Source organism: Bison bison, unplaced genomic scaffold (genome assembly GCF_000754665.1).
Source record: "Bison bison bison isolate TAMUID 2011002044 unplaced genomic scaffold, Bison_UMD1.0 scf7180017864352, whole genome shotgun sequence".
NCBI lineage: Eukaryota > Metazoa > Chordata > Mammalia > Artiodactyla > Bovidae > Bison > Bison bison.
In genome coordinates, this window is record NW_011494924.1 from 480,784 (window position 1) to 491,436 (window position 10,653).

Consider the following 10,653-nt stretch of genomic DNA (forward strand, 5'->3'; position numbering starts at 1 on the left):
GAGGAGAGTGAAAAAGTTGGCTTAAAGTTCAACATTCAGAAAATGAAGATCATGGCATCTGGTCCCATCACTTCATGGGAAATAGATGGGGAAACAGTGGAAACGGTGTCAGACTTTATCTTTTTTGGGCTCCAAAATCACTACAGATGGTGATTGCAGCCATGAAATTAAAAGACGCTTACTCCTTGGAAGGAAAGTTATGACCAACCTAAATAGCATATTGAAAAGCAGAGACATTACTTTTCTGACAAAGGTCCGTCTAGTCAAAGCTATAGTTTTTTTCAGTAGTCATGCATGGATGTGAGAGTTGTTCTGTGAAGAAAGCTGAGTGCTGAAGAATTGATGCTTTTGAACTGTGGTGTTGGAGAAGACTCTTGAGAGTCCCTTGGATTGCAAGGAGATTTGGTTCTCATGATCTTAGTTCCCTGGCCAGGGATTGGACTCCTGCACCCTGAAATGGAAGCAGTCTTAACGACTGAACCGCCAGAGAAGTCCCAGAAAGTTGATTTTTTTAAAAAATTCATTTGGCTGTGGCAGGTCTTATTACAGTATATGGAATCTTCATTGTCTTTTGTGGGATCTCTCCTTGCTGCTCATGGGCTCTTTAGTTGCAGCTTGTGGGCTCAGTTGCTCAGCAGCATGTGGAATCCTAGTTCCTGATCAGTGATTGATCCTGTGTCCCCTGCATTGCAAGGCAGATTCTAGACATTGGACCACCAGGGAAGTCCCCCAGAAAGTTGATTTTTTAAAAGCGCAATCATAAGATCTGGAGAGTGCAGGATGGGAAGTGACTGCTATTAAGTATGGGGGCATGTCTCTTTGAGGTAATGAAAATGTTCAAAGCTAGGTACTGGTGATGGTTGTACAACTCTGTGAGTATACTGAAACCATTGAATTATGCCATTTAAATGGGTAAATGTAGGGTATATGAATTATATCTCAATAAAGCTGTTAAGAAACAATCATATAGCTAAAGTGATAGAACAGTGATGATCTCCGGGTGGAGTATTAACTGAAAAGGGACAGTACAGAGCCTTCTAGTGTGGTAGAAATGAACTTTATCTTGGTATAAGTAGTGGTTACAGGGTGTTAAGCCTGAAACAATTCATCAACGTGTATGCTTGAGATTTGTGCATATTGGTGTGTATGTACCTTGCACTTCAATGGTTTCACTTTTATTTTTTAACATTTTTTATTTGGCTATGCTAGGCCTTTGTTTCAGCACATGGAATCTTAGATCTTCAATCTTTTTTTGCAGCATACAGGATCTTAGTTCCCTAACCAGGAATGGAATTCGTGACCCCTTCAGTGGAAGCGTGGATCACCAGACCACAAGGAAAGTCCCTATACAATTTTTTAATATTCTTCCCCATTATGGTTTATCAAAGAATATTGAATAGTTCCCTGTACTATACAGTAGGACTTTGTTTATCCATTCTATACGTAACAGTTTGCATCTACTAACCCTGAACACTCAGTCCATCCCTCCACTACCGTCATTCACGCTGCTGTGCCTACCAGAAATGTGTCCCTTTTTAATGCTGAATAATGTTTGCTTGAATGATGATTGTACCATAGTTTATCCATTCACTAGGTGAGGAACACTTAGATTTCCAGTTTTTAGTAATTTTGAATAAAACTGCTATTTACAACCATGCACAAGTTTTTGTGTGAACATAAGTTTTTAAATCAGCTTCGAATTTCCAGGATAATCCCAATTTGACCATGGTATATTATCCTTTTTGTATGTTGTAGAATAAAATTTGTTAATATCTGGTTGAGGATTTTTGCATTGTAAATACTTATTAATTTTCCTGTGACTTCTTCTTTGACCCACTGGTTATTTAGAAATACTATATATTTTAGTTTTCAAGTGGTTGGGAATTTTCCAGATGTCTTCTCTTTTATAAATATTTATTTAGTGAATGCATTGATTCTCTCCTTTCCTAACGATGCTTGTATGACTCCCAAGGGCATGTGTTGGGGAAGGGTGTTAAGGGGGCTGACTAGAAAGGCTCTTTGTACTCTCACAGATGCCTGTGCCTACTTCCACTTTAATATTTCCCTTATTTATTTAACAGGTGTTTACGGTGGGCCATCTCTGTCCCAGACACTGGAGACATAGTGGAAAACAACAAAAAGGAAATTTTTATGGAGCTTGAGGTCTATAGAGGAAGATGGATAGTAATCCAAGAACGGGAAAAATACATGCAAAATGACAAATGGATTCTGTGCTACGAAGAAGAGCTGCATAGTACTACAGGAGTGGACACTAGGAGGTCTGACGGGTCTGGAGGGTTTCTCTGAGGAAGTACTAGATGAGATGATGCCTAACGGGTGTATAGGTGTAAAGTGGGGGCTGGTAGTGTGGAGGAAAGAAGGGGCTCCCAGAGGCGACATGAGGCTAGAGACCTGGTACACAATGGGAATCACATCCTGTCTGACCAGCCTGAGAGCAATGGAGAGGCTGCCATAGAAGTAAGCCAGATTTGACTTGGCAACGACAGACAAGACTTTGGGAAGAGTTGAAAGTTTCTCAGTTGCGTCTGACTCTTTGTGACCCCATGGACTGTACAGTTCATGGAATTCTCCAGGCCAGAATACTGGAGTGGGTAGCCTTTCTCTTCTCCAGGGCATCTTCCCAACCCAGGGATCAAACCCAGGTCTCCTGCATTGCAGGTGGCTTCTTTACCAGCTGAGCCACAAGGGAAGCCCAAGAATACTGCAGTGGGTAGCCTTGGAAAGAAGTGGAAGCCCCTTTCCTTTCCTTCTACCTCTGGAGGGGAGCTCTTGTGGTTCCAGACCTGGGGGCTTTCCTGATCAGCAGGGCCTGTGAATGTGTGTTTCTAAATCAGTTTCTCATTTCCAAATGACATTGACAGTAGCCCACTTTGAGAACCACTGAGTTACGGGCTAGTTTCTCACTACATGTTTAGTAAATAAATTCATACTTATCAGCTTGAATGTGATATTGTGGCAGAAAATTCTGTTTAGCCTCTTTGACCAGGCAACCGCTTCATAGTATGTGGTCTTAGGCAAGTTAATTATTGTCCCTACTTCCTTCCTTCCTTCTGCTGAATTTTCCTTTAATTCAGCAAAAATTTCTTAAATATCTACATCATAAAAATACTTCAAATGTTGCTCAATTATTATATCCAAATAGCTAAGTGCCAAGACAAGGCAAGGCAGTATACAGCAGGATTCAAACGGTAATAGAATGCATTAGCAAGACTTTTTTTGAGCACCTACTTGTGTTAACAACTTCCAGGCATGAAGGGTAGAGGCTCAGTACTGGGAGGGAAAAGAGATTAACAACAAAAAAAAGAAAGTGCCTATAATAATAAGTATAACATTTAAAAAATGTACCAGGCATTGTACTTTTCATGCAACATCTTTCAAGCTAGGTACTATTGTGAACTACTTGCCTAGGCTTAGAAATGTAGGATGACTTGTCCAGGGCTGTATAGCTGGTAAGTATGGAGCTATAATTTATATCCACTTTGTCTGGCTCTGGCATGTGGGCTTAGATTTAGCACAATTTTAGAGTGTACATAGTATGTAGGTGTTAAGAAAAATTATCCATTTATCCAAAACTTGGAAGTAAAGCAAAAGAATAACTATATGGAACTTGAATTTGCTTTTTCAGTTAACAAGTATGTCTTGGCAACCTTTTATTACAAGTAGATTTACCTACTTTTTAAATGTTGCATATTAGTCTCCATAGTTTGTTTTACTAGTTTTCCACATTGGACATTCTAGTCAATTCCACTTTTTGTTGTTGTAAATAATTCTGGCATAACCTTCTTTCCTACACAATTTTTTGTGCACATGAGCTAGTATTTCTTTGGGATGGAGACCCACAGTGGAATTTACAATCTATTGCATGAAATATGGCAACTCATTGTTTGGTGTTGTCCTGATTATTAGAAAGACTGAGCAGCTTTTAAAAATGTTTATTAGCTATTCAGATTTTATTTTCTGTGCATTGTCTATTTATTGTTTGTCCATTTTTCTATTAAATTGTCTTACTTTTCTTATTGGTTTTAAGAAGCTCTTTATTTATTTTGAATATTGATTTTTTGTTGAGTATGTTGCAACTATTTTATCTCAGTCTTTTGCTTGCAAAAGACAAGTCTAACTAAAAGAACTTTGCTTTTGGTATCTTTGTATATAGAAGAGTTTGGAAATTTTAATCTCTTGTTTTAGTTTAGAGACTTTGGGAGGCAGAATACTTCAGAGTAGTTCAAAGTACTGGGTCTTAAGTCACAAGTTCCTAGCTTCCAATCCCATCTCTGCTATTTGTTAACTGTACCCAGTGAGCAACCTGGTTGGTGGGAAAGCCCTATTCGCTTGTATAGAAGAGGGGGAATAATAATACTTCTCTTGCTCATTGTAAGGATTAACGGGATGGAGTGTATAAAAATAGCTCGGTAATAATAATGACAGCTAACAGTTATTAACATTATGATCATAACATTTTAAATACTTGGAACACTTTCGGGGGAAGTGAGTTGCCTAAAGACAGGCGCAAAGGCGAAAGGACCTTAACCTGGAGAACTCAGGTGAGGCATTGCGCCCTCCCCCCCTAAGCTCCGCCCCCTAGGGCTCCGCCTCTGGGTTCTGGCAGTTGCCTTGGCCACAGCTGGAATCCCTAAGCCTGAAGAGTGGAACTTGCACGTGATGGGCGCGCGTGACGCAAGGGGGCCGGGACTGAGAAGCAGGGTGCTCCGGGATAGGGTAGTAGGTTCGCGCGGAAGGGGCGGAGCAGGTCAGGAGGCGAGGTTTAGCGGGAGTCGGTCTAGGGGCCAGGCTTCCGCGTGCGTTGGTCTGGCGAGCGAGAACGCGCGGCGGGGGCGTGCCCGGCTGGCGGGGCGGGGCCAACTAGGGGGCGGGGCGGCGCGCGGCCTAACGGCGGCGGCGGCGGCGGCGGCAGCAGAGTCTCTGGGGTCGGCTAGCTTGGCGGCTACAGGTCCCGCAGCGGGGCCTGCGGGGGACCCGGGCCGCGAGTGGAGGCGGAGGTGCGCGGCAGCGGCGCTGGGCGATGGTGGGCGTCCCTGGAGCGGCCGCCTTCCAGCGTAAGCGGGGCGGGAAAGCGGGCGGCTGAGGGGGGCGTGTGAAGGCCTGCAGCTCCACAGGCGCGAGCCGGCGCGAGGCCAGGCTGGTAAACTGAGGCCCCAAGAAGGGCGGCAGATCCAAGGTCACCCGGCAGGCCGGGCCTTCCCGGGCTCCTAGGGCCGCCCAGGAGCCTCCTGCACCGCTCGAGAGCTCGGAGCTCGTGGTGTGCGCGAGTCTCTGGGCACCGCGGCCTCGGAGACCCGGCCGGGCCGGCGTCCATCTAACTTGCCGGCGGACAAGGATTGTTTTGTTCTCCTGGCGCCGGGGCCACTAAGTCCGGCCCTAGAGAAATATTACACACATCCAATTTCGAGGGATGTGTGGCGGATGGTGGAAGAGGCGAGGATGGCCCCTCTGAGGGGCCTGTTGAGTGCAGGCTCAGGGGTCTGACTGCCGGGGTTCACATTGCGGCTCCTCCGCTTACAGACGGTGACCTTGGGTCTCTCTGAGCCTCAGTTCCCCCTTCTGCAAAATGAAGGCGAGAAGAACATCTCCAGCCCTTCCCCACCCCGGTTCAGGGTTTTGTGAGGCCAAATAGGAGGCTTGATACGGACTCTGGCACATACAGGCGTGTAAACTGTCATTATTGTAATCGCTGTTAAACCTCATCCAGGGTGAACCTCACTCGGGAAAGCTCGAAATTCAGCTCTGATTGTGTATTTATTTGAGATTTTAATTTTATTTTAGGTTAGTCCTGCTTTATGATCCAGTTGTTTTTCTTCCCTTCATTTCTCCTTTTCAGCATTTATTAACTGTACCTCCTAGAAATGTGAGATCTTTGGAGGAGGTGTGGGTCTCTCAATAAAATTTTCATTGTTTCTTGTTAGCAATAATAGCCATAATAGCCAACAGTTTTTGAGCAACAGGCAGTTTGCATTCTATTCATTTGGTACTTACTAAATCATTTATTAAATAAAAAGAACCATTTTGGCCCTGGGAATATAGCAGCAAACTAGATAAACCAGACTCAAGATTTGAGTTTTAGCTGGGGGAAGGGAGAGAGACACGTTCAATGAGGAAACAGATAAATCCGTTTTGCATGTTTTCTGTCATTTAATCCTGGTAACATAGATAAGAATTAAGTATTTGTATATGCCCATTGTGCAGAGGATGAAGCTGAGGACGGGAGGAACCTTGTGGATTTAGCCTCAGAGCTCAGGTTCTTCCACCCATAAAAGGGGGGCTTTACACAGCCTCTCTTCTTTGTTTGATGCCCATTAAATGTTGGATTGAAGAAATGCAGAGTAGGTAGGTGGACCCAGCTAATGCCTCTTCATAGTCAAGTCTGCAGTTGCTGCTTTGGAAAGTTTAATCTATTCCTCTTGGAGTTTAACTCAGCAGAGACTAGCAGAGGTGACCTTTAGGTCTGACAAAGTTACACTATCTCTGTATAGTGGAAGGACCTTTAATATGAACTTAGATTTTTTTTTAATGCCCACATCCCTTTTATGCAGTTTTCTGTTTAAGCTCTAAAGTACAATTTTTTGGTTCTATTATGTAACTGAGGTTTGTTTTTTGTTTGTTTGTTTATAGTCTTCCTAAGAGAATTCTATATAACATTTCTAGGCAATGTGCTTAGTATGTTTTTTTTTTTTTAATCCAGAAGTATTTATAAGTTGCATTAAAATGTTGAGAGACTTTGTTTTTTTCCTGAAGAGAATTTTTTAAAATGAGGTTCTCATGATACAGTTAGGTTCTCATGATACAATGTATCTCATGATACATTGACCATCTGCTAAGCACCGGGACCTTGAGCTGATGTAGGGCTTCCAAATATAAATAAGAGCAAACTCTTACCTCTCTGAAGTTCACCTATAATCTTGATTGGCTAATGTTTTTTAAAGTGCTAGGCAGAGAGAATGGAGGAACTGAGTCCCTGGAGGAAATAGTCTAGAATAGTGGCCTCAAATGGTTTTAATGTTCTTTGTATCAGTAAATACGGTTGAGTATGCACACACGTTATGTGTGTTTAAGTTACTATTACAGTGTTGACTGTCCTGTCTATTATGTACATTTTATAACATGTGCAAAAATAGACGTTTTACAAAAGGATGAACTGAAACAAATATAAGTAGAAGTTCCAGTGTTTGGCTTTCCACACCCCAATGTGTGAATAGTAACTGTGCTCCCTGTGGTGGAGACCACTGATCTTGTAGTTCGACCTTCCCCTCAACCCATGATGTCTGTTGAAATTCAGTTCTGAAGTTGTGCCTAGATTGAAATCCTGGGGTCTAGTCCTTACTAGCTTTGAGACTTTCAGCACTACTTAACCTTCCTGTGCACTTAATTTTCCTCTCTTGTAAAATTGAGAAGAGAGTTCCTGTCATCTCCTTTTCAGTTTTACTGTGATGACTTACTGTGATGTACATATTAGTAGAATGTATGTGTTAATATATGTAGAATACTTACACTGGGCCTGGCATACTGTTTTGAGTGCTGTTAGTGGCTAAGGATACAGATGACTTGGAATCTCACAATCTAGTAGAAGTGAAGTGAAGTGAAAGTCGCTCAGTCGTGTCCGACTCTTTGCGACCCCAGTCCATGGAATTCTCCAGGCCAGTATACTGGAGTGAGTAGCTTTTCCCTTCTCCAGAGGATCTTCCCAATCCAGGGATTGAACCCAGGTCTCGCACATTGCAGGCAGATTCTTTACCGTCTGAGCCACCAGGGAAGCCCCAATCTAATAGAGGTCCCATACAAATACATGGATAATGATAAAGTGCTTTAACTTCTCAAAGTAAAGGGTTTTGGGAATGCAGAGTAGGCACATTGTAATTGTTCTTTGAGGGTCCAAGTAAGGTTCAGGTAAGGAGGTGACATTTGGAAGGAGAGGGACTTTTTCCAGGAGAATGAGGCATGAACCTTATTGGCTGAGGGTGTAGAGTGGAAACTGGGGGCTCTTGAGGGCTTGGTGAGTGGTTCTCCAGATCTGGACCTGTGGGAAACCTTGTTAATAGATAACAGTGAGTTCTGGCTGAAGTTATGCCTGCCAGGGGCTGGATGGCAACGAAACCTGTCCTCGAACTTTTCACAGCGCAACAGCTCTTTCCTCTCTGGTGGCACTCATTCTGTCTTCTTACCATATCTTAAGATATGAGTGTAAACTCCTAAGTATTAAGTTCCTTGAGGGTTGTGATAGTATCTGCATTATTGTGATTTAATTTGCCTAGTAGGTAAGTGCAAAATCCACAAATGTGGAGAAAGATACATAAATTCTTGAACCTAAAAGATTTCTGAACAGTTACAAGTGGGATGATAAATGACCATACTCAATTAGTGAAAAACTCACCCATAAATATTTTATGGTAGATAAGCAGTAGTCTTCAAAAGGGGTGAGAACTGTCCCATTCAGTAACTCTTTCCTTATCTGGCACTTAGCCATTAGGATGAAAGAAGAGATGTGAAAGTGCACCAGGAAGACTCTCTGAGGTAGAATTAGGTCCCTTCTGTTGGCTCCTCCAGGTCCACTCTCCATCCTTTGCCACCCTGGGAAGCTGACTTACTTAGACTACATCAGCTGGCTTTCTTCCCATCTGAGGATATGGAATTTAATTATCCTGCTCCCTTCCTATGAGTGTTGTCTGTGTCTAGCTGTGTCCCTTGTTATTCTTCTGAAGGTAGTTCTCCCTACATGCATGACTCGCTCCTTCTGGTTTGGAAAGTTGGTATTTCCTTTGTTCTTCAGGCTTAGAGGTACCCTCACTAGTCCTAGGGTACTTATTCGAGCCCAGATCATAGCAGATTTAAAAGCAGCAAATGCACTTGGAGAGGAGAGAGGCTATTCCAGGTAAGAATACTGACAAGGAGAAACTGGGTCTCGTCTTTTCCCCTGGGTCATCACCTGCTGTGGCACACTGGTGTGTTCAGTCAGTTTTCCTCCCGGACTATCATGATATGAAAAGAAAAAATGGAATAAGATTAAAAACATCCATAACCTGTGACCACACAATAAAGACTAGTAAATTGCAGTTAGTAGCCTGTTTAAAACGACAGGGATAGACATGAGATAGGGCTTCCCTGAGAGCTCAGTTGGTAAAGAATTCGCCTGCAATGCTGGAGACCCCGGTTTCATTCCTGGATTGGGAAGATCCGCTGGAGAAGGGATAGGCTACCCACTCCAGTATTCTGGGGCTTCCCTTGTGGCTCAGCTGGTAAAGAATCTGCCTGCAATGCAGGAGACCTGGGTTCAATCCGTGGGTTGGGAAGATGCCTTGGAGAAGGGTACCCACTCCACAATTCGGGCCTGGAGAATTCCATGGATTGTATAGGCCATGGGGTCCCAAAGAGTTGAACACAACTGAGCGACTTTCACTTTCATACATGAGATAGGTTGTTTGGCATAATGGAAAAAGCAGAATTTGGGTTTGAGGTTCCATTCTACTGGGAAGTTACTCTACCTCTGAGACTCAGTTGTTTGTTTATTTGATCTATAAATGAGGTTAACCCTTGCCTCATAATAATGATGACTAATATTGAATGTTTATTTTGGGCCACCTTTTGCCTTTTAATACTTTTGTTTATATATCATGTTTTACAAACTAGGAAATTGACTCAGATCTCACCTGTGCACGCTAAGTCTATTCAGTCATGTCCGACTCTGTGCAGCCCTGTGAACTAGCCTGCCAAGCTCCTCTGTCCATGGGATTCTCTAGGCAAGAATACTGGAGTGGGTTGCCTTTTCTTCCTCCAGGGGATCTTCCTTACCCAGAGATCGAACCCGCATCCCTTACATCTATCTGCATTGGCAGGTGGGTTCTTTACCACTGGTGCCACCTGGAAATACATAGAGCTAATAAATGAACAGTTTAAAATCTAGATCTTTTGTGACCACAGAGCCTGACTTCTTAACATTAAGGTAGCTGCTGAAAGCTTTTAGACTGGAAAGTGAAAGAAAGTGAAGTCGCTCAGTCGTGTCTGACTCTTTGTAGCCCACCAGGCTCCTCCGTCCATGGAGGAGGATCCTCCGTCCAGGAGGAGGATCCTCCGTCCTGGATTCTCCAGGCAAGAATTCTGGAGTGGGTTGCCATTTCCTTCTCCAGGGGATCTTCCCGACCCAGGGATCGAACCCAGGTCTCCTGCATTGCAAGCAGACACTTTAACCTCTGAGCCATCAGGGAAGCCTTTAAACCAGAAAGGTGGTTTAAATAAGAGTACAGTGGATGCATGTAGCACTAGGATAAAGATGAGTTAATTCCCTGAGTTCATACTTCCTCCAGGGTAAGGAAAACAGGAGGAAAGATGAGGAAGTAAAATTTCTTACTGCTGGTTTTAGCCTCAATTCTTAATTTTAGGGTATTGTTTTGAACTTCATAGAAAGTGATCATTCAGTTGTAAAGATTTACTTAAGATCCCTGAAAGTTTAAAGGCTGAGGGAGACTCTCTCCCCTAGTTATCGTTTCTGCTTTAGTAAAATTACAAAGAGGAGGGGTCTTTCTGGCGCTGTATTGACTGGCCCCATGTGCAATATGAGCTAGTATATTTACATGTGACAGAGTCTGTCTCTGGGTTTTATTATGGCTGGTTAAGTAACTTTTTCCC

At 43.3% G+C, this 10,653-nt stretch overlaps 1 protein-coding gene across 2 annotated transcripts in view; it reads left to right on the forward strand.

Annotated features, from left to right (window-relative positions):
- Positions 1–4,920: 4,920 nt before the first annotated feature.
- The window catches only part of CBFA2T2 (core-binding factor, runt domain, alpha subunit 2; translocated to, 2), a 142,941-nt gene continuing 137,208 nt past the window's right edge, over positions 4,921–10,653 (forward strand). For both annotated transcript variants that reach the window (XM_010854860.1, XM_010854861.1), the window contains exon 1: positions 4,921–5,075. In XM_010854860.1, coding sequence (XP_010853162.1) covers positions 5,042–5,075 — 34 coding nt within the window. In that variant the 5' untranslated portion in view covers positions 4,921–5,041. The remainder of the gene's footprint in view (positions 5,076–10,653) is intronic.